General features: G+C 44.0%; 1 protein-coding gene across 3 annotated transcripts in view; it reads left to right on the plus strand.

Moving 5' to 3' along the window:
* The window catches only part of LOC142495807 (cytosolic purine 5'-nucleotidase-like), a 70,349-nt gene that overhangs the window by 9,376 nt on the left and 35,929 nt on the right, over positions 1-25,044 (plus strand). For 2 of the 3 annotated variants that reach the window (XM_075601790.1, XM_075601788.1), the window contains exons 2-10: positions 199-272; positions 1,572-1,689; positions 2,340-2,435; positions 17,019-17,110; positions 17,716-17,773; positions 18,739-18,832; positions 20,685-20,738; positions 21,099-21,182; positions 21,259-21,303. In XM_075601790.1, the coding sequence (XP_075457905.1) occupies positions 254-272; positions 1,572-1,689; positions 2,340-2,435; positions 17,019-17,110; positions 17,716-17,773; positions 18,739-18,832; positions 20,685-20,738; positions 21,099-21,182; positions 21,259-21,303 (660 nt within the window). In that variant the 5' untranslated portion in view covers positions 199-253. Of the gene's footprint in view, positions 1-120; positions 273-1,571; positions 1,690-2,339; positions 2,436-17,018; positions 17,111-17,715; positions 17,774-18,738; positions 18,833-20,684; positions 20,739-21,098; positions 21,183-21,258; positions 21,304-25,044 lie in introns of all 3 variants that reach the window. The other variant, XM_075601789.1, reaches the window with a different exon arrangement.

Raw genomic sequence — 25,044 nt, forward strand, 5'->3', positions numbered from 1 at the left:
CCTCAAGGTGGCACTGACAAAAGGGACCTGTGACCCATGGAGTCAGTCCTCACTCGCAATGTGCCTGTGACACAGACGAAAGGGTCTTGTGACTTATCATATATGTCCCTTCCCCCGCAGGGTGACACAGACAGAGGGAACCCTTTGCATTTGACGCATATTTTCTGCAGTGACCACAAATACCGTCTCTCCCTGCAGGGTGTTTGTGAATCGGAGTCTGGCCCTTGAGAAGATAAAATGTTTTGGCTTTGATATGGATTATACGCTGGCTAGTAAGTTATTGTCATTATTACATGGAGAAATAATAAGTCATTCAGGTATATCACACACATCCAGTTGAGAAGCTAACTAAGAGGGAGAGGGGCAGCGGTGCAATGCCATGGCAACGCGACATCACGTGACCCTGCAGTAATTTGATGCAGGGTTGCCATGACGACACATCACTGGAAAGTTAAGGTAAGTAACGTTACAGAGGCCTTGCGCGATACCCAGCATTTCATTTAAACGCCTTCATGGAAGCACGGGGCCTCTGTAACCGACGCGCCCCCTGCTCTAGTACATACTTGTAAGAGATGTGTGCAGAGGTACATATAATGGAGACCGATTTGGGTGCAATTATATCTTGGCTTTATTGAGCCTGTTCCTTTATCCAGGCAAAACATACAAAAACAACAAAATAACAAACCCCTATCCCTTTGTAAGGGCTAACTTAGTTCCCCAGACGCTATCTGCAGGACTGGAGGAATATTCCCATTACCAGCCTATCACCCCAAAGTCTCAGTAGGTACCTTAAGCAGATGGCCCTCCATGTCAGTCTCTGGCAGGTTCCTGGGTCCTCTGTGTCCAGGAAATATAGGTCTCTCGGTGTCTGGATGTCTTGATCTCAGCAAAGCCTTTGTGCTCAAGACAGTGTCTGTGTGCAGGCTTCTCTGCTCTCCTTCTGTCAGCCCAAATGTGAGCTAAGGAAATCTGTCTCCTGTGTCTCACATGAGGCTTTTTAAAGAACTTTAATTAGTCCAGGTGGAGACTAGTTAATTGAGTGGCTGCAATTAACTCTCTCTCTGCTAGATTCTCAGAGCTCGGAGGCTGCTTTATTTAAACAGGGACGAGTCCCTGTTACAATACTGAATACCACCATTTGTACAAAAATATAGTAGCCCTATCATTATAAAGATATTTAATTTCATTTACACTCTACACCCTTTCTATTTTAAGAAAGTAAATCTTAAGTGCTACACAGACTTTTTGTAAATTGAGGTACAAAGTGCCTTTTTACCCCAAATGTATCACAGGTTTAAAGTTGCTTAACATTCGACCATAGTACCAATAGTTTTTTGGAGACACTTTGGCCCTTCTAGAGGGATAAATGTACCAGGGTGCCCTCCACGTACCCCTCCTCTTAGGGCAGCTGCACCCAGATAACCCTGCCACACCTGTCAGTGCTGGGACCGATTGTATACCTCCCCAGACTTACTCTACCCCCAATGATTTTCTCTCTCTCTTGGCCTCTGTCACACTTATCTCCCCACTGGGTTTCCTGTCTTGGCTCACCCCTTCTTTTGCCCCCGCAGTGTACCGCTCCCCAGATCATGAAGATCTTGGGTTCTCCCTGCTGCTGGACCGACTTGTCTGCATCGGATACCCCCACGAAATCCTGGAGTATAAATACGACCCTTCCTTTTCCACCAGGTCAGTGGCTGAATAGTGATAAGGGCAAAGGGAGTCAGTAAGGGGCAAGAGCAGTGACAATGCTAATGCAGAACTTCGTAGTTGTAGTGCAATGGATGACAGTGCTGTGCATCCACAGTTGTCATGTACTGCTGATCAGTGGCAGTGCTGCGTGGTGACAGTGGTAATGCAGTGATAGAATAGATGGTGCAAACACAGTGATATGTAGAGGCAGAGCATTGTGTCACAGTAAAAGTGCAGTGAGCTCTAGTAATAAAGCCTAGCATAATGAGGCGCAATGTAATCCAGTGTTTATGCAGTGCGATGTAATGTTGCAGTGTAGTGCTTATACATTCGAAAATAATGCAGTAATACAGTGTGCAGTGCAGATAATACAGAGCTGTGTGTGAAATGCTAATGCAGCTTCATCAACGTTTAGTGCTCATACATTGCAGACAATGCAGTGCTGCCTGACTGTATGCAGTTCCCATGCAATGCAGAATAGTGCAATATTATGCCGCATTCCCCAGTGTACACTGTGCAGTGCCCATGCAGTGCAGTATATTGCATTATTTGTTATGCAGTGCAGATATTACAGGATTATACAGTGCTTTCCTGTCTGTGTGCAGTGCAGATGATGCAGTGTTTTTCAGTGCTGTCTGTCTTTGCAGGGGTCTAGTGTTTGACAGCCTGAACGGAAACCTGCTGAAGGTGGACTCAAATGGAAATGTGCTGGTTTGCACTCATGGTTTCCGCTTCCTGAAAGGGTGAGTGAGAGGAGGATGGTGATGGTGGGTGCATCCGATTGGCTGAGGGATGGTCACTACTCTGCCATGGGATGGAAATAGGGTCTGGATACAGAGTGGGATATCTGTGGGGTGTTGTCATGATGCTAAATCCTGCACAGATGACTTTACTCTCAGATCCCTGTGGGTTTAATCTCTCTCTATATATAAAAAACCATTGTCCGGTGGCCAGAATTCCTTCCAGTCACCTCTGTGTCCTTCCACTGACCTGTGGCATGGAGTAAAAAGCCCCACTGTACGCCTGATAATAACATCCCCACTGTGCCTCTTCCTCTGAAAGAAATCCTGTTATAATAACACCTTTCTCATAAGATCTCCTCACAGCCCTAATGTGGCCCTTCTTATAGGATGAGCCCGTTATAAGAATACCCCCTTATAAGAACATCTACTCACAGCCCAGACATGCACCTTGAATAAAACACCTCCCTTAAGGAAGCAAAGAGTTGTTGTCTCACTCTGGCAGTGATGGGGTTAATAAGAGGGGCACAATTGTGGTGGGAGAATTTGGTAATGTTAGACACCCCTGTCTCTGAGCTCAGGGTGAGATCAGGCGAGCTATTTATAACAAGAAATGATCTTTCTTTCCAACATAACATCAGCACACATACCATTGTCCTGTGCAATAAAGGGTGCTAGTAGCCATATTGGTCCTAGAAAGAGTAAGACTCTTTGTAAGTTCCTTTTTTACATGGAACATTTTGATTGAAGTTTTAAGAGGAAGGGAATAAAGAAACCAAGAAATGAGGGGGGCAGGGAGTAAAATACTGGTAATTATGTTACAGGTTAAGAATTATACTGTACATTGAATTATAAATGATACAAAAGTAAAAACTTATGGTCAAATACTTTTACTAAATATACAAATATTTGCAGTAATATTTGTAGTAATTATTGGAGTTGAGGTACCTTTTTTTTGCAACTCATTTTTATTAGCAAATTTTTTTTGGAGGGGGAAGGGGTGCAGAAAAATAAAATGGTATTGGAGGGTTCAGGAACACAGTTATCTTCCAACAACAATTGTACCGAATCATTTATCACAGTTTCATTTTCTTATTAAGAAAATATATGCATGTTTTGGCAGTTAGTAGGGTTCTGGGCTTTTCTAGGATGAACTTTCATAATTATATTGTCATATTATCATGGAGTGTATAATTTAACCTGGTTGCGAGTATAATTTGCACCATGGTTCACAGGTTGCTGTGAATTTATATAATATGTATTGTAGGAATCCTATATTTTCCATGTGCATTATTTTCCACATCTTATTAAAGATTGAGGAAAGTTCAGGAGCTAGTTACTTCCAATTGGCCGATATTCTGCATCTGGTGGCCGAAAATGAGTGGGTAATGCGTTTCGCTTGGAATCCTGGTTATTTCTGGGATAGGTCAGATGTCCTAACATTTAATTTATATCATAGTTTTGGGTCCATAACATCTTGACATTTGTACATTCCCACCAGGTGCGTAACATGTTCCCTATCTGTCTACATCCTCTAAAGCCTAGCAGGGTGGAAGTCCTGTATATTTTCTGTTTTTGTTTTACCAGGGTATAATTCCACCGGAAGAGTAATTTATAACTAATTTCCTTAATGAGTGTGCTAAGAGAAACCTTTCATATAGATTCCCAAACCTATCTGCAATCCTTCCATTCCAGGGTCTTCTCACGCTCCTCTTCCACTTCTCTCATGTATAGTCATTTGTTATCTTGTGTTGTGAGTAGGAAAGTTTGGTAAATAATTGAAATTAAGCCTTTTGAATACGGGCCATTATAACATCAGTCAGGCTTGGTCCGACTGACATCCGGATCAAGCACCTCTGACCGGTGACCATTAAGGACTGGATGACCTCCGTTATGTTGGACTCCTGCTACTCTGGTTCGGCTTCATATGGTTAGGCCAGAGCACCTTTAACCCGGGGAGGGGATGAGGGGGTCTCTGGTGGATGGGGGGCTGCAAATTCTTCCAAGTAGCTCGCGTGCTCCTGGAATGGGGTGCGGGCCAATGCATCCGCGATATCTGCATTTTGCTCATCTTGATATAGATGCTGCTGTACTGTTGGCCAATGATCTGGGTCGGCTCAGATGCAGCTATGAGGAGAACGGTGCCATAGTTGTGGCCGCGGTGACTCGGAGATAGTCACCAGAATCCCGACCCAGCATCAGCTGTTGTTCAAGGTCAAACCCTGAACCCATCGCTCCCCGATGCGAGTGGAGCCCGCCTTGTCTGTGACTGATATCCCTGACTGCTCCGGCCTACTGGCCCTAGTCACACAGAGTCTGCCATTCCGGGATGTTGGGCGGACAGACCCAAGCTTGGAGGGCACAAGGCAGCATGCTGCTAAGCGGTCCTCAGAGTCCGGATCTGAGCAGATCTTGTGGCGCCGTGGGCTCTTATACGAGGAAAAAAGCCCAGCAGCTCCATACAGACAATGGACAGCCAAATGGCAGTTGGTGGTACCTCGTAAGTACCTGGCACAGTTACTGCATGTGATCCCGCTAGCAGGGCATCAGGGGGTTACCCGTACGAGAGCCAGGCTGACCCAGTATTTCTACTGGCCAGGGGTATCACGGGAGGCATCGGCATTCTGCAACATCTGTGATACCTGCCAGTGAGTGGGGAGGCAAGGTGATCGGGCTGAGGCCTCCCTGAGGCCACTACCAGTGTTCGTGGAACCCTTCCAGTGGGTGGCCATCATCAGGTACCAGCGCGCGGTTCCCCAATCGTAAGTCAGCATACCGAGTGTCTGTGGAGATGAAGTGGAGCATGGAGAAGGAGATGGCAGAAGTTGTATACCTCGGGCACAGGGTATTCATGGGGCATCTCAAGCCTCAGCCCGCCAAGGTGGAAGCCATTGTGGGGTGGCCGGATCCCAAGACCAAGAAACAGGTGCTAGCCTTCCTGGGGACTGCAGGGTATTACCACAAGTTTGTACCCCACTACAGTGCTCTGGCCAAACCCTTGACTGACGACTAAAAAGTGGCTCCCTCGCACGGTAACCTGGTGACCAGAGTGTGAGAGTGCCTTCTCTGCTCTCAAGGCTGCCCTGACAAGCGCTCCAATCCTGGTAGCTCCTGACTATGAAAAGCAGATCCTGATTCAAACTGATGCCTCTAACTTTGGCCTCTGTGCAGTATTGATTCAGGTGGGTGCCGATGGTTTTGAACACCCAGTCATGTACCTAAGCTGCAAGTTTTTAGATTGGACGGCTGCTTATGTTACAATTGAGGAGTGCTTAGCTATAGTATGGGCCCTCCGGAAACTCCAGCCATATGTGTATGGCTGCCCCTTTACGGTCATTGCGGACCACAATCTCCTGAGCTGATTGCGGCGGGTCTAAGGGGATAATGCCAAGCTGCTGCGGTGGAGTCTGGCCCTACAGGAGTATGACTTCACCATGTAGCATGAGACGGGGAGTGAGCACGGCAATGCTGATGAACTTTCCTGGCAGAATGATCCATGGCTAACCTCTGACTTTCAAGCGTCATGTTTCGGGATTAACCTGTTGGGGTCGCTACCCCAGAGCTCACTACTTAAGGGGGGAGGTGTGACAGTAGGGGTAAATGTGACTGCTTTAATAAAGTTCAAGCCCACCATTACCTGTCACTAATACATTTTGTGAGAGGAAAGGTGGTGAAGATGTTGTTTTGGAGATAGATAAACCCAGCATTTGCAAATTATACCTATCCCTACTAATAGTTAAAGGGAAGGTTTTGCAAATGAAGCCAGGTGCAGATCACCTGGCCTGGATTTACAGAGTTTAGAAAGGACAGCCTGGATCAGTTCTCCCCTCATTCCAGCTAAGAGAGCTGGATGCTACAGACAGGCACTGGCCTGCAACAGGTTTGGTTTGTGATATCTGTGTTTGATTCTTTGGTAAGTGTGATAGCCACCCAAAGTTATATAGAGAATTGCTGTCTAGTTAATGCTCAGATAGAGCTAGGATGTATTTTTGATTCTTTTGCTTGTCTTGCTTTTGTCTGCTGAAGTGACAAAGAAAATAAAGCACTTAAACCAGAGCTGGATGGTCCTGTGAATGTGCTTTACCCTAAAAGACAGTGGGATTTAAGGTTCCCATACAAGAACCCTTCAGCCAAAAAAGGTATTTGGTCACAATCTGTATTATGGAGATATATATGAGACAAAAGGTGGCACTGTGTGCTCATTTGCATGTCATTTCCCAGAATCCCTTGCTGCAGTGGAAGAACATTATGCTAGGTGATAATGGCGAAAAGCAGGGTTGCAGACCTGTCTAAGACATTTGAATGTGCGCACAAGTAATATTTTTATATGATATATACAGTTGTATGAAAAAGAAAGTACACCCTCTTTGAATTCTATGGTTTTACATATCAGGACATAATAACAATCATCTGTTCCTTAGCAGGTCTTAAAATTAGGTAAATACAACCTCAGATGAACAATAACACATGACATATTACACTGTCATGATTTATTTAACAAAAATAAAGCCAAAATGGAGAAGCTATGTGTGAAAAACTAAGTACACCCTTACTGCTTCAATAGGAATTAAGATGCTAAGTAGCAGACAGGTGCTGCTAATCAAATGCCCTTGATTAATTGATCATCAGCAAGTGTGACCACCTCTATAAAAGCCGAAGATTTAGCAGTTTGCTGGTCTGGTACATTCAGGTGTGTTTTAACACAATGCCAAGGAGGAAAGACATCAGCAATGATCTTAAGAGAAGCAATTGTTGCTACCCATCAATCTGGGAAAGGTAATAAGGCCATTTCCAAACAATTTAAAGTCCATCATTCTACAGTGAGAAAGATTATTCAAAAGTGGAAAACATTCAAGACAGTTGCCAATCTTCCCAGGAGTGGACGTCCCAGCAAATTCACCCCAAGGTCAGACCGTTCAATGCTCAGAGAAATTGCAAAAAAAACAAGAGTTACATCTCAGACTCTACAGACCTCAGTTAGCATGTTAAATTTCATGACAGTACAATTAGAAAAAGACTGAACAAGTATGGTTTGTTTGGAAGGCTTGCCAGGAGAAAGCCTCTTCTCTCTAAAAAGAACATGGCAGCACGGCTTAGGTTTGCAAAGTTGCATCTGAACAAACCACAAGACTTCTGGAACAATGTCCTTTGGACAGACGAAACCAAAGTGGAAATGTTTGGCCATAATGTACAGCGCCACGTTTGGCGAAAACCAAACACAGCATATCAGCACAAACACCTCATACCAACTGTCAAGCACGGTGATGAAGGGGTGATGATTTGGGCTTGTTTTGCAGCCACAGGACCTGGGAACCTTGCAGTCATTGAGTCGACCATGAACTCCTCTGTATACCAAAGTATTCTAGAGTCAAATGTGAGGCCATCTGTCCGACAGCTGAAGTTTGGCCGAAATTGGGTCATGCAACAGGACAATGATCCCGAGCACACCAGCAAATCTACAACAGAATGGCTGAAAAAGAAAAGAATCAAGGTGTTATAATGGCCCAGTCAAAGTTCAGACCTCAACCCGATTGAAATGCTATGGCGGGACCTTAAGAGAGATGTGCATAAACAAATGCCCACAAACCTCAATGAACTGAAGCAACGTTGTAAAGAAGAGTGCACCAAAATTCCTCCACAACGATGTGAGAGACTGATAAAGTAATACAGAAAACGATTTCTTCAAGTTATTGCAGCTAAAGGTGATTCTACAAGTTATTGAATCATAAGGTGTACTTTGTGTGTGTTTTTCACACATGGCTTCTCCATTTTGGCTTTATTTTTGTTAAATAAATCATGACACGGTGTAATATGTCATGTGTTGTTGTTCATCTGAGGGTGTATTTACCTAATTGTAAGACCTGCTAAGGAACAGATGATTGTTATTATGTCCTGATATGTAAAACCATAGAATTCAAAGAGGGTGTACTGTATATATTCAAAGAGGGTGTATATATATATATATATATATATACACTTGAAATTACCGCCAGCCGGAGCGCAGGGAAGCCAGGGACTCCAAATACACCAACACAAACGCGATGACGTCACAGCAACTTTGCAACATTTCTCTTGAACACAGAATTATCTCCTGGTCCCTGAAGTGCTGGAACCAGGCTTACAATACATATATGTATTGTAAGCCTGGTTCCAGCACTTCAGGGACCAGGAGATAATTCTGTGTTCAACAGAAATGTTGTAAAGTTGCTGTGACGTCATCGCGTTTGTGTTGGTGTATTTGGAGTCCCTGGCTTCCCTGCGCTCCGGCTGGCGGTAATTTCAAGTGTTAGCAATCATTGTAGGAGGGAGCAAAGGACGTGCAGGCATTGGATGCCTTTATATCTTGCTGCCAATTCATGTTGAACCTGGGCTGTTTACATCCACTCTGCAAACCTGGGACTCATCCTACCACTGCAGATGACCACAATAGAGATTTCTTTCCCACGAATGGTTCTGTTTGAAATCCTGTAAGTGCACATTCTTATGGGTTGCTGATTTTTTAAATAAATGTACCTTATTTTTTACTCAGTTACGTGCTATGGAGCTTGGGCTTTTGTTTGTTTTTTGTTCATATATTCCAAAAGTGGTTGGCTATACCACTCCCCTTAAAGCTGCAAAGACGCTCCCTGGATCTTCTATTGGGACTATATTTCTCTCTGGATTTTTTGTTTGAGTGGAACATTCAATTTGGATTTTCCTTTTTTTCACTATCACGTTATGGTTTGTTGATATTATTAGGTTAAATTGTGGTAATTTTAATTGATTTTAATATTTTAAATATGTTATTATAATTTATCATTTATTAGGGTTATTTCACATCCTCTTTAGCGCTACTTAATTTTTGTGTTGTCTTTGATATATATATGTATGTATGTATTGTAAGCCTGGTTCCAGCACTTCAGGGACAAGGAGATAATTCTGTGTTCAAGAGAAATGTTGCAAAGTTGTCTGTGACCTTTCCATGTAACTTTCTGCATGTTGCAGTTAAACCCACCAATCAGGGGCTGGGTCATATGGAAGGCACCCGGCCTTATCCCTCCATTAATGTTTCCATGTTGTGACATGTTAGTTCTATAGCTAAGAGAATTTCAGTTCAGAGTTCTAGGGAATTCCAGCCAGAGCTGGTTCCAGCCATAGCCACTGGCAGTTACAGGTCTCAGAGTTTTTGGCTACTTGTGTGAGGCAGTTGGGGTCTCGGAAGCGGTGCTTGCTAAACACTGTTTGGGAGCAGAACGGAGGAAACTTCCTCACGGGGGTCCCTGCACCTAGGTCTATAGGGTGTTCCCAGTTACCCCAGGTGGGAGTGTATGTTTTCTGTACTGAAAGTTGTGGATACCTTTTTTCCAATAAATCCATTTTGTCCTGTCTGTTGTCCTGTCTGGCATATTGATCCTTGGTGTGATAGTCCTGGTCTCCCATGACATGTGCCTACCTTATTAAAGCTACTGTTTGACCGAATAAAGTTTCTGGCACCCATCTTTGCTTATGTAATGGATGTGTTCGCCACAAACCGGGACCGGACTACGGGGCTGAGGTGGGGATGTATATACACCGACCTTAGGCCACGAAGCCAAGTCCGGAGCGCAGATTCCGTGGTCAGACATAGCCGGTTCAGGGTTGGAGAAGGCAGGGTAATCCATAGACAAGCTGGGTTCAGGGTTGGAGACGGCAGGGTAATCGATATTAAGGCTGGGGTTCGGCGCGAAGCGCTTCAGCGTAGCAGCTGCAGCACGGGTATGGCCTCTGCGTGAGGAGCGGGAGCGGCCCATGATGAAGGTCTCTGCAAGGGGAGAATGCAGACCGGCCTAGGAACTCCACAGGTTAGCACTGGGGATCCAGCGATTCAGCACAGGAAGCAGGCCTCTGCAGGGGGAAAATGCCGCAGACCCCAGGATCCAGGCCTCTGCAAGGAGAGAATGCAACAGGCCCCAGGAACCAGACCTCTGCAAGGATAGAATGCAGCAGACCACATGAACCAGGGAGCAGGCCTCTGCAAGGAGAGAATGCAGCAGGCCACAGGAACCAGGGAGCAGGCCTCTGCAAGGAGGGAATGCAGCAGGCCACAGGAACACTGAAGCTTGCACTGGAATCTAGCACTTCAGCACAGGAACAGATTGGCTAAGGCAAGGTAGCTTGTGGCAAACACAGTTACATCCAAGTCCAACTTGGTTTATACTCAGCCATGAGGGAAAGGGAGAGCCCAGTATAAGAAGGGCAAGGAGCCAATCAAAGGACAGGGGTGTGAGGGCATTCCTCCAATGATGGAGCACAGAGACAGAGCTGCAGTGATTGCAAGCACAGGTGATACTGATTGCAGAAACAAGGGAGAGTTGTCTAGAAACTGCATAGTTCTGTAAGGAATAGGTTTCAGCCAAACCCAGGAGCGGATTCCTTACAGCTTATCACTGCCCAGCTTGCACGCATCCAGCAACCTGAACAAGGTCAATCATTGTGTTTTTAATTTAGACTATTTACTTTGAGGAAACCTGTAAGGAGTAGAAGACATACTTTTGTGTTCTAGTGTGTGATGCAACCATGTCCTTTCAATCTTGTTAAATGTTTTGTTACAATTACACTAGGTGAATTACACTAGGTGGTGTAGGGGAGATAAGGGAGCCTTGCATGGTAAGCTTAACTCTTTGGCTTGGATTGTGTGTATTTCAGATGAAATTATAAAAAGGGGATTTTGTGAGGTAAGAGCAGGTAACAATAAAGAGAAGGGGAAACAGGGTAACAAACCAGCCACTAAGATGGGGAGGTAGGGAGGAGGGTACTAGGTGTACCTTTTGTGCAGCTCAATTAGGGTGGGCGGGTGAGGTTTTGTGTCAAAGGTCTGTTAGGACCCTCACCTCAGGAAAACACTTTTTTAAATGGTCAGTGTGCGAGCAAGTTATTATACCTTGGTGATTGTGTAATATCATTTTTTTTTATTTAAGTGGTTAAACCTTTTTTTAATATACAATTTGTATTTATGTATCACCGCTATGACCACCCATAAGTACAGTATATTGATTGGGATGCCCTATGGCCAATGGTTGTGAATCAAGGAAAGGACTGAGATCATAGCATATCAAGAAGGATGACATCTCAGAAGAAGGAGCGAAGAGATCTAGGTAGAGATGAGTACGTGAGCGAGGGAGACCTGCAGAGAGAGATAAAATAGAGAGGACTTGTTCCGGGGAGCCTGGCAAGTGATACAGTGTAGTGGCAGAGCCTGGCTAGTCTGGCAGGACAGCACGTACTTAGGATAGTGGATACGATCAAGGAGGGCACATCACCTGATGGAAGCGACCCGTGGAAATTGGGGTTCCGAAGCTGTGAGTAGACCAAGTGGAAGTGCATCCAGGGAATCGCCCCCTACAACACGTCAGTAACCTTTTCAACGTACACGGCTACTGCCGAAGTATCAGGCATGCAAATATTAACACACATACACCTCTACATGAGCTCCAACGCTGAGCCGGCACTAGCAGTGGCCCATTACAATCCCCACCGGGACTGAATAAGAGACACTGTGGGACAATTGCGCAGTGGGATGCATTGATATGATTTCTGTGCTATTGCCATAAGTATTGTTCATGATCTTCCAATTCTGAGGACCACTGTATGTGATTTCTGTGTTCTCTCTATATACAGTAAAGCATCATTATTTATGTAACCCCTCTATATTTCTGTACTTCAGACTTATGCACCTGTCACTGAGGTGGGGGCCTGAGTCCTTATGTATACAATACGTACAACTTGTGGCATAGAGCCAAACAACGGAACATAACTACAACAACACTGTTACATAGCTGACTTTATAGGTATATAAAAGTAGCATAAGCCCTTGTGATCCTTGGCTACAGGATCACCACATGCTGTATAAATCACAATAATCAACATTACATTTAGCACAATCACATTCGTGGGTGTATTGCAATGTCAATAACTAGGAGGCCAATACTAGAAGTGCTGGCACACCGTTGGAGCTTGTGTTAATGGCTGATGTGTAGCAGAACTATGCTTCAAAAGGGAAGGTTACTTTGGTACCACTGTCTCCTATGACCATTGGGGGAGGGGGGGTGGAGCTGTCACTATTCAGGGCTGTTCCTGGTCACCAGCTGCTGGGCTCACTCTCCACCCGCTCCATCTCTGCACTGTCACATGGAGCAACACGTTTGTGTCCCGTGTCGCGAGTCACTCTGGATCAAGCATGAAGTCCTTCATGACCGTACGGATCTCCCTTCAACTGTCAAAGGTGCCCCCTTTTAAAAGTCCCTCCTTCGTCAGCCTCTCTACTGGCTCATCATAGTCACATGTCCATTGGAGGAGAACCTGCTAGGGGGCAGTGTGCCTGTGTTGCTTGCCATACACAGGAGGTTACATTTATAAGATATGTGTCCCATTGCGCTGTCTGACCCAAGCCCAGATACTCCCCAGCTGAATATCCTCCCTCAGTTACAGGGTAGGTGAACTCTGGACTAGTATACAGATATTAATACATCTAGGGAAATAATGAGGGGTTACGATTATATCTATTTATATCATTTTAACGTTAGAAATTCCATTTGTTCTTAAAATGTTTAAGAGTGGAGTCATTCTTTGCCCCATGATTTTCATCATGTCAGCAGAATCCAGGAGTAGGCTTCCTTAGTCTATCATTGCAGTTCTGTATGCACAGAATCCTCATAGTGCGTATAGTATAGTCAACCTCTAAAAAGCTATTTGACAATCAAAATGAGAATGTAAATGTGGGCATAAAAGTGTCCACGCATATCGTAGTTAGATCTAACAGTGGTGAGGTGTGGGAATCTCTGGTCCGGTCAATCTTTCCTCAGATGTGACCAGGTCAGACAGCGGACCGTGGCGTCCAGACATAGCTTATGTGATTTTAATATGGGGAAATACAGTTGCCTATAAATTATATTCATACTTTTGTATTATTTTGTTTTACTGTATTATGTTATTGGTGTTATGGGGGGGCATGGGAGTATGTATAAGATCTATTAACGCAGCAGGGTCCCACCATGTAACAGGGACTTATCACTGTTTGAGAGAAACTGCCTCTAAATCCAGCAGTGTGCTGGTTAATTGCACACAGACAATCAACCAGACTCCACCTTGCTGATTAGGACTTTTAGAAAAGCCTGGTGTGAGAAACAGGAGAGAGATTCCTTAGCTCACATTTGGGCTGACATAAGGAGAAAGAGGACTGCAGAGATTTCCTTAGCCCACAACTGGGTTGACCTGAGGAAAATATGAAGTCTTGATGCACACAAAAGGACTGTATGCTGAAAGCAAGACAAGGGGACAGGAACTCTATATACACATGTGTTTAGGGTGGTAACCAGCTTAGCTACCCACCCAGCTAGAAAGGGCTGGAGTAAAGGTTTAGTTATTCTCCAAAGTGGAGTAGGCCTTTATTTTGTTTGTTTTCGTATGTTTTTCCTTGTTAAAGGAACAGGCGCAATAAAGCCAAGATTATAATTTCACCCTAATCGGTCTCCATTAAATGTACCTCTGCACACATCTCTCACACACCACATCAGCTTAATTTAAAAAAAAAGAGGAAACTGTGTTTCCGTTTTATTTGTTGGCTTAGTTTTGGGAGGAGGGAGATTATTTCTATGCCTTGAGGAGTTTAGGAGGAACATGGACAACCTCTCCAATATATGTCATCATTGGTACTCACAATTAGGAATATAAAAACATATTGACATTTCCCTACTAGTTTCAGCCCGATCAACCTTTTCCATGGTGTGTCACGGCCGGTAAGGTACTGCATTGGCTGGTGCCATGTGTCCTCCATCCCTCGGCATTAGAACATCCTATAGTAGGAAAGTTATTCCCATGTCCGAGGGGGTGTAGAGGGGAATATGGACTGCCCTGCCAAAAAATGCCATCTTTAGTGCTCACAGTTATGAATATAAAATTATACAGGCATATCACAGCTAAGTTCAACAGTGATGAGAGGCCTGCGGGGACCATCTGTCTGGAATCTTTCATTAGGTGCAGTCAGGTCAGAGAGTGGACTGCAGCGTCAGGTGTCATATGCTACCCAGCACTCCGGCATTAGAACATGTGGTTGTAGTATTGGGCAATATAAATGCTTATAATTCATTTCCATTTTTTGTATTTTATTTTATTGCTGGTGTTGAACGGGGGACATGGGAGTAATTATTTGATCTGTTAAAGCAGCGATGATGGACTTTGATTCTTTCATTCCTACTGTACGTAGTAGGGAACTGAATTTTTGCCATGTCGTTTGGCTTAAATATATACATTCATTTTTGGGAGGCGGGAATAATATTGATATGCCTGTGGGAGTGTAGGGGGACACTGGACATCTCCGCTAGATGATGTCGCTGCTGGTACTCACAGTCAGACCTGAATAGATCGTTTGAGTGGGCTCTGCATGTGTTCGGTGGGAGTGTTTTGGTCTATATCCGCCGTGGGTATTGTTTCGATTGATTAACGTTTCACTTGTTTGGTGAACTCTGGAGTCCATTGCTATGTCTTCTCTCCTGATCGTCTTTGTAGAAACTTGGGCTCAGTGTTGTCTTCTGGGTAGCACTGGGGGTCTGTTGGAAAGCCTCTCAGCCTGAGTGGTTTGGAGTGCTGGTAGTCCCAGATCTTCTTCAGCTCTGAGCACCTCTGTTGCACCATGGGGCGAAACGGAAATCCCCATAGATATTGGACTCCGTTATTTCTTAAGTGAGTTGTTATTTCCTTGAATTTTTTTCTCCTCTGCAGTGTGGAGAATGCCAGATCAGTGAATATCAGGATATCTGCATTTTTTAATCATATCTTCTACAGCTCTCTGGCCATCTTCTTGATTGTCAGAAAAATTATGTAGTTTGACCACATGACGTGGTTGAACGGTTGGACCAGGTCTGGCTTTAAGCGCCCGATGGGCCCTGCATTTGTTTGGAGGATAAATGCAAAACGTTTTTGTATATACATAGGTATGTTTTGCGGTGGACAGCTTCTGAGATAACTTTCAGTCATATATTGCATCTCAAATGCATTTCATATTGCAAAGGTTATCCAGATCTTCCATCTGGTCCTGAAGTTGTTTTATAATTAGGTGTTGGTCATGTAGTTATAGATGTTTAAGTGTTAACACTTAATAGAATCTATATAGCATGTTTATGTTAGACCTTGTTTCTCGATCTACTTCCAGATCATCTACTCTGTTCTGGCAGTGCCACAAATGATTTTATTTCTGTGAGCTCTTATTTTATTGTTTGTTTCAGTTGGCTCAGAAGCTCACGGAAATTGTCTTTTGTGCACAGTGATTTTAAATCTTCTTTTGTGGCAGGGTCCATGACCCTGCAGATGGACTCGTGATTGTCTCCATCAGAAACGTGGCGATGTAGTAGTTGCAGGCCGAGATCTGGGGTTCCCGCCAAAATCCCGATTTTTCTCTGGGCTCTGATCTCTTAAAAAATGTAGTTACCTACAGATTTTTTTCCCCTCCCTGGCATCCTGGAAGTCATATGGAGCGTTGTATATTATTTGAGATAATAGTTTTTCGTTTCTGCTTTTATTATTCAGTTTTGTTCCCTGGGCAAGACGGAGCTGCTGAATTAAGCAGCCATTCTGTGTGTCTCTAGCCACACCCCTCCTGGGTTGTGATACCTTTTTAATGGACTAACACATCAAAAGTTTTTCTTGTGCATAAGACTGCATACAGTAGGAAGAACAGATTTGTTTGAGGTGCTCAGCAGGTGGGGAGTTTTGCAGCTCCCATTCCTGCCTACAGAACGGGATACTGGGATTATAAGTGTGTGGGGGGCTCAGGGGGGCGGTCTTCCCCCCCTCCTCTTGGATGATAATTTCAGCACAAGGTCACTGTGGTAATGCAATTCCTAGAAAGAAATGATAAGTAGGGGAGGAGAAGGAAGAGTAAGTAAGGCTTCAAAATCCTCCTGAAGGGGCATTCCGCCCGAAACGTTGCCACCCTCATCCCTACAAATTACTCGTGCATTCTCTTGTCGTATACCACCTAGTGTGTCCTTTGTCCTCTCCTCACCCTTTTTCTCTCCCTGCCCTCCCCTACCTTGGGTGTTCCCTTCCCTACCCCACCCCTCTCACTGCCAACTATTGTGTCGTTTTGTATATACAGTACACATTGTCTATTGTTGTTTGCAACACAGCTATAAGGCATCTTTTTTTTAATATACAATATATTACTTTATTCTTTGGCATAAACCCACTGTTGTCTATTTTGAGTGCTGGGAATCTCCCCTCCTTTTCTATATTATTGTGTAGGAGGGTTAGGATCCCTTCATTATCCCTGTGCACCACTAGAGCATTTCATTAGTCATATCTTGCTTCAATTGAGAGCTGCCTAGACACCATCATTTTTTTTTACTATCCAATGAGTGAGTCTGACGTCCACTAAATGAGACTACTTCCCAATGAGTGAGACCACTTCCCAATAAGTGAGGGCCTTCCAATGAGTGAGATGACTTGCCAATGAGTGAGACTGACTGTCAATGAGTGAGACTACCTTCCAAATAGTGAGACAAGGGAGACTTGTTTCATGAGCCTAACCCTATTTTGGCAGCTCTGTTTCTGACTGACTATTCCCTCTCTCAGGGCAGAAATCTGGGGGATTTACCCCAATAAATTCATCCAGAGGGATGACACCAAGAGATTCCACATCCTCAACACCCTCTTCAACCTATCTGGTGAGTCCTGAGCCCTCTCTGACCATGCCTCTTTTACAGAACAGCGGTCCCCACACTCTGCTACTTCATAGTGTTTAAATGAATGGGGCTAAAATCTTACCCAGAATGGCAAAGTCAACTTATGGCATGTTGAACTAAATGTATTTATTGATTATATATGTACTCATGATATAATAAACCTGTTTATAAGAACATGTCCTCGTAGCTCTGATGTGCCCCTTCCTATGGAAGGAACCATCCTTTTAAGAACTCCTTTATATATACCCATGATATATTGAAATAAAGTCTGTTGAGACCACTATGATTAGATTGAGTCCTCAGAATTTCCTTATGGATTTAGCCACTATGTAACAGTTTTTTTTATTTTTTACAGTGATCCAAAACCAATGGTAGAAACACTATGGTACTATGGGGTACATAGTATCTCAACTTTTTATTTTCACAACCCTTAGTCCCACATAGGCTTCTTTTAGAAAGCCTTTGTCCATTTCCATTTTTACAGTATAAATATTGATGACTTAATTCTAATACACAGTCTTTACACTTGGCCTCAGCATTTGAAATGCAGATATAGGTACAGACTGTCATTTATTTTATCTCCACAGAAACGTATCTCTATGCTTGTTTAGTGGATTTCTTCTCAAACTGTCCTCGATATGTGAAGTAAGTTCATCCTCACTCAAGTGTATGTCAGGATTTTTCTGGGCCAAGAAATAACCACATGTGCTCAGTTACCCATTTAATCAGCCTAAGATTTCATCTTTGGGGCTGTGTGTCCGAGGAAACAGACCCCCTTTATGATGTTATATTGTAACTAAGTGAGATACTTTCCATCTTGAGTATCATGGCATCTTGTATCAAGATATACTGCAATTAATTTGTCCCATGTGGGTCATGTTCTGATTTGAGAAGTGTCAATAGGAGGAGTTTTAGGGAGCGGTTACAGGGAGCAATAGGAGGAGTTATAGGGAGCTGTTATTTAGAGCAACAGCAGGAGTTATAGGGAGCAGTTATATATGGAGCATTAGAAGGAGTTATAGGGAGCAATAGGAGTTATATAGAGCTGTTCTATGGAGCAATAGGGGAAGCTATAAAGCAGGTTTCTATGGAGCAATAGGAGGAGTTATGGGGAGTGGTGAAAACGAGCAATAGGAGGAGTTATAGAATGAGTAAGGCTGCGCTTATAGTGCCTGGCGACGGCGACACCGCTCCAAAACAAATGCATTGTCACCGTCCCAATAGCTTATAGTAAGCGCAACGCGACGGGAGCGACGTCGCGACCAAAAATTTGGTAGCCGGTCAAATTTGATTTTTCAGAGGCTGTCGCCACATGTGACAGCCTCTGAACCAATCAGTGGCCAGGTCGCTAGCAATGTCGCTGCAAAACAAAATACAACTTTTGCGGGTGGCGACGGGTGACGTCATCCGTCGCAGGCACTATACGCGTGGCCTTACTAGGCGCACATATTTTAATGGAATATATCAAATTCTGCTTATGGAATTATATTATTTTCCCCTCTTATGAGTCAAAAACCTTCCCGAGGTCTAAATTGCTGAACTAACAAACGCCTTCAAAAACATGACACATCTTCTTTGAAAGTTAACAAATATCTCTCATTTTTTCGTAGCTGTGAGACCGGGTATCGCTACGGGAACCTGTTCATGTCTTTCCGAAGCATGTCCCAGGACGTGCGTGACGCTATGGACTATGTGCATGACTCGGTGAGATCCCACTCAGGAGGGGGAGAGGGGGCCCCATGCCCTATCTCACTGCGGCTTCTGCCACCAGCATGTCAGAGGAAGTACAATACAGAGGAGATAAGGGCTGCGAGTCGCCTTCTCTCCTCTGCTGGCGTGCGGGAAATCATGTCACTGCTGGGCATTTCATGACAAAACAGGACAGAAGCTAGATCAGATTATGCCAATCTAAATGCACATGGTGCATAAACCCACCAAATTCTGGGAGGCTGAGGCTCGATTCCATCAGGTATATTGGAGGTAGATCAGGGGGCTGCTCTTATATATAATCTGTGAGATATTATTATAAATTAAACATAGGTCATTGTTAACAATGTTTTTACGCTGTCTGCAGTTATTCCTAATTTACCGTGGTTTTCTGTACAAACTGGAACTGTTCCAAATGCCAAATAAAGCAGAATGTATGAAAGCTTTAACAATACAGTACAATCAAAGTCTCATGGCCACAAAATAGATAAAACTGAGCCAGATTTATCAAATAGAAAATCATACATTTTGGGGGATTTTGTTTCTTTTGATAAATCTGCTGTTTTTTGCCCCAGTTTTGCAGCTGGGAGACTTTGATGAATTATCGCCCCTCTGTACTAATACAGTATTTCCCAGGCTTTGCAATGTCTTGCTGGCCAATCTGACAACCAAGGAGTTAATGGTGCAGCCCCTGGTTTATAAAATCTGCATCTTTTGTTATCACAGTTAATATTGTATTGTATTATACGTCTTTATTTATATAGCGCCAAAATTGTACTCAGCGCTTCACAAAGAATATAGTACAGGGAATTATAAAAATACAATAAGTGCAGCAACATCAGACAATACGAAAGGAAATCCATGCCCCTAGGAGTTTACAATCTAAGAGGTTTGATGGGGAGCTTACAGAGACAGCAGGTGAGGGAATAAGTGCTGTAGATGACAATGCTTGGTCACAATGGGTGGTAGGAGTGACTGAGTGTGGGACAGTAACCATGAGTGCAGGCTATTGGGATGCTTGATTTGTGGGGCAAGTTTTAAGGTTAGTCAGTATTAAAATGAGAGGGTTAACACAATTTACAGGGGAAGATATGGCAGGGAGGCATGGGCATTGTATGTCTGACTTCAGGTTTAGGGGAGATCCCCACCAGCAGGAAGTAGATAGAGGGTGTGAATAAAGGATTTGTGTGGGTGTTTTTTATTGAGGGGTAAAGAAGTTGTTGGGAGAAAGGTGTATAAATAATGGTGCAGTGTGGAGTGGGGAAGTTGGAGAGAACAGAGATGTTCACAAATAAGTGAGGAAACAGTAAACAGATACAGCAGTAGGGAGGACATAGTGAGATGCAGGATGAGAGACTTCCCAGGTACTGGAGGATAGAAAGAGTATAAGGAATCACAGCTCCATATAACCTCGACCTAGAACTCCTCCCTAACTGCTACCTATAATTCTTATTTTAAGCAACAATCTTTTATCCTGTTTTCTGTGATCCTTTCCTCTGATTACTGCACTTTAGCACTTCCAGAGATATCTGCTTGTAAATTTGTAAAATTCTTGACTACTCTAAATATGGCTACTTTTCCTCTAGTATTAGTATTAGGAGTCTAAAAGAATTATAGGTAGCAGTTAGGAAGGAGTTCTAGGTCGAGGTTATATGGAGTTATAGGGAGGACTAATAGAAAGCAATAATAGGAGCATTTATATGACGATATTATTGATCTTATTTCTAATTAGACATGGAAAGAAAATTAAACAAAAAATAGTTTTTTGATTATTTAAAAAAAAATTGTATTAGAAGGAATTAAGCCTATAAAATACACAAGTCCCTAATTTCCTTTTCATTTGTTACAGGGCTGCCTAAAGGAGAAAACTCTTAAAGATTTGGAGAAATATGTCCTGAGAGATGTAAGATACTTCTATCACTCATAACATTTTCCCTGGTTTGGTTTAAATCAAATTTTATCTGGTAATTATTGTTTTTTCCCCTTGTTCTGACACTCTAGATAAACAGTCCCCTGCAAATTGAACAGTTTTATCACAAAACAGATTTTTGGGATTTGGGAGACATTAAAAGTTTCAAGAAATATTTTAAAATATGTATACTTGTTTGATTTATATAAAAATGGTGTCAATTGTCTACATTAAACCTATCGAACATGCCACTATTATTCGTTCACTTTAGTCCTAGGAGGGACTAACCTTTGAATCTAAAACCAATTAGCATAACATTGTTTCCCATAATCCCTCTCATCTCTCCATGGCCAGGTGAGGACTCCTCTCCTGCTGAGCCGCATGAGGGAGGTGGGGAAGGTGTTCTTGGCCACAAACAGCGATTACAACTACACGAATGTGAGTACATATTAACCCTGAGATTCTCTCTGCTCTGCTGTCCCCTGTATATGACGCTCTGCTTCTCTCCTCCCAGGCCATTATGACATACCTGTTTGAGTTTGGAGACGATGCAGGCAAGGTGAGTGTGCACACACCTACTCTGCTTTCCAACAAACAGGGCCCCTGGGCAGCCTTATAAGTTAAAAGTACAGGTTTCCAATGGTGTGTGTGTGTGTGTGTGTTCTCTCTCTCTCCTCTCCAGCAAAACCCATATTTCAGGGTCTGGATGGAAATAACGCTCCCTTTAGGTATGAGCGAACTAACGTCATGTTAAATCCGTGCATTAACTATAATGGACCTCGGTGGATATGCATTGTTAAGGGGAATGCCTTTTGCATGCCTTCCTGGGTGAAATCCGTACTTAACACTGCGTGATGGAGCTTTAAAGAAATAATTTAGCATCTAACGAGACGTTACCTTAGGTTAATGTCTCGTTAAATCAATAACGGAGCTTCTGTGGATCTGGGCCAAAGTGATCTGCTATCCCTGGAATTCAAGTAGAGGTGACACACAGTGACATTGTGACACACACTGACTGCAGGGCTTCTGCTGTTACAGTGCTGGCAGTAATAGCTCCAGGATAAACTAACATGAACCCACGCAGACAAGGCCTCCGGTAACAAAGCACCTGGTTATTTTCAGCAACCGACTCGTCTGCCTTCCCAATCCATGAGATGGAGCGAAATTCCTATCCTGCAAATGCAGGCTTATAGTGCAGTTACCCTATTATAATAATGCTCTACTTATATACAGGGCCATGCAAGGGTATTAAACGCCCGAGGTGAACCTTTGTCCTTGCGCAAAAAAACCCCACCCCCAACCAATTAATTACAAAGGAAAAAATTTCTAACTGAAACATTAAAACATTATACAGTACATGAATAGATTTTGTCTAACATTCATACACACTCCCCCCTCCCCCTCTCTCCCTCATACACACTTTTCCTGACACTCTCTCAACTCCAATCTCCCTTATACACACTCTCCCCACTACGAACCCTGGCACACTCTCTCTCCACCCACTCTCCTGGACACTCTCTCTCCCCCCACTGACAGATACTCTCACCGACATTCTCACCCCCACCCCCCACTGACACACTCTCTCCCCATCACTCTCCCTGACACTCTCTCTCCCCCACTGACACACTCACTGTCCCCCAATGACAATTACACTCTCTCCCCCCAAACTCTCCTTGACACAATCGCTGTCCCCCCACTGATGCTCTATCCCCCCCCCAATTACACAGACACTCTCTCTCCCCCCAATGACACTCTCTCATCTCCCAATGACACTGATACACACCAGAACATAACAGATACACACAGGACAGCCACAGAACGCACACACAGACACACCTCTCTCCAGTCCATGCTGCTGCCTCCACTGCTTGGTCCTGCCCCCTGATAGCTCCTCTTGATTGGTTGCATTACCCAACAATCAGGATGGAGGAAACTGTCCAACCCCCTAGCAATAGCCCTGCTCTTTCCCTGCTCAGCGAATTTCCCCTACCCAGTTAGGAAACTGCATTAGGTGAACTAGGTGGTTGCTGCCTCCTAAATTCTGCCGCCCTAGGCGACAGCCTATTTCGCCTAAAGGTTAAACCAGCCGTTCTTATATATAACACTGTGCCAGCGTGACACACAATGAGAGTTGTGTATCAAAGTTTGTCAACTGCAAAACTCAAGCAAAGAAAACTTCATGAGATTTATTAATGTAAAGAGTCATATTGAAAACAATAACACATTTTTTTTGCTGCTATTAGACTTTGATTGTATTGTATTGTATGTATTGTATGTCTTTATTTATATAGCGCCATTAATGTACATAGCGCTTCACAGTAGTAATACATGTGGTAATCGAATAAATAACAGATAATATAAATAACAGATCATGGGAATAAGTGCGTTAGACATAAACATAACATTAAGGAAGAGGAGTCCCTGCCCCGAGGAGCTTACAATCTAATTGGTAGGTAGGGAGAACGTACAGAGACAGTAGGAGGGAGTTCTGGTAAGTGCGTCTGTAGGGGGCCAAGCTTTATGTATCATGTGTTCAGAATATCCACTGTGCTATTCATATGCTTCTTTAAGCAAGTGTGTCTTAAGGTGAGTCTTAAAGGTGGATAAAGAGGGTGCTAGGCGGGTACTGAGGGGAAGGGCATTCCAGAGGTGTGGGGCAGTCAGTGAAAAAGGTTTAAGGCGGGAGAGGGCTTTAGATAAAAAGGGGGTAGAAAGAAGACATCCTTGAGCAGAACGCAAGAGTCGGGATGGTGCATAGCGAGAAATTAGGGCTGAGATGTAAGGAGGGGCAGAAGGTGCAGTGCAGGCTACAGAGGAGAACTGATATAGTTCAGGGAGAGGAGTAGGAGGAGAAGGGAGGGAAAAAAACCACTAGAAGAGGATCACAGAATTTAAACACTAATACAGGGGTGCGCAAACTTGGGGTGCCAGATTTGTCAGGGGGGGAGAGGCACGGCGGTTGCAGAGGCCCCACGCTCTTCCCCAAAGCATTTAAATTAAATGCCGTGGGATCGCGTGAGGCCTCTGCAACATCCTTTACCTTGTCTTTGGCAACACGTCACCATGGTGTCATATATTGCCGGGGGTCACGTGACCCTGCGGCGACATTTGACGCCGAAAACAAGGTAAGGCGGGGGGAGCGCAGGCAGGTGGTGCAGTGGGGACCGTTTGCCCTCCCCTGCTATAATATACAAAAGGATACAGATACAATACAGTAAGGCACATTCTGACCTGCACAGTTTACAATCTAATATACAAAGGGACAGATACAATACAGGGAGAAGGGAATCCTTCCCCACAGATCTTATAATCTAATCTATATATATGACATTTGCATGTCATTTCCCAGAATCCCTTGCTGCAGTAGAAGTGCTGTTTGCTGGGTGATAATGGTGAAAGACAGGGTTGCAGACCTGTCTAAGACATGCAAATGAATATACAGGAATATTTACAGTTGCTATATATATATATATATATATATATATACAGTGTTCGACAAATCACCCAAAAATCTACTCGCCCAACCAAAAAATCTACTCGCCACCTAGTCCCGCCCCCAACTCCGCCCCTAGTCCCGCCCCCAACCCTAGTCCCGCCTCCAACCCCGCTTTAAAATAAAATATATAAATAAAATACATTTAATAAATTCCTAGTCATAACAACATTCGTTTTTGACATAAATGTATTTATTGTATTACATTATACTACAATTAGTCCTTGTTACGTGTGTGTGTGTGTGTGTGTGTGTGTGTGTGTGTGTGTGTGTGTGTGTGTGTGTGTGTGTGTGTGTGTGTGTGTGTGTGTGTAAATGTCGGATCTAGAAATAAAAGCCAGGTGTGAATGACTAGTTTCCTGAACCCCATAACCAGTGTCTGGACGCCCCCGCTTAACAATAACTAAAGCAGCAATCCCGCCTGGGATCTTACCTGATCCGCAGTCCCTCAATGTCCAGGTACCTCATTCCCGCAATGTTATACATTGGAGGGGATGTGTTCCCTACCTGTCTTCTGATGTCTTCTGTGTGAAGCTTGAGTCAGATCTGGAAGACAGCAGTATAGGTTATTTCGGTGTAGTATAGGGCAGTTAAGATATATAGGGTAAATAAGATATCCAGATCCAGAGTGTGGGGGCGAGAGAGAGAGAGTGGGGGAGGGAGAGTGTGGGGGAGAGAGGGAGAGAGTGGGGGAGAGAGGGAGGGAGAGAGTGGGGGAGAGAGGGAGAGACTGGGGGAGAGAGGGGGAGAGGGAGAGTGTGGGGGGGAGAGGGAGAGAGTGTGGGGGAGAGAGGGAGAGAGTGTGGG

Source organism: Ascaphus truei, chromosome 5 (assembly GCF_040206685.1).
Source record: "Ascaphus truei isolate aAscTru1 chromosome 5, aAscTru1.hap1, whole genome shotgun sequence".
NCBI classification, from domain to species: Eukaryota; Metazoa; Chordata; class Amphibia; order Anura; family Ascaphidae; genus Ascaphus; species Ascaphus truei.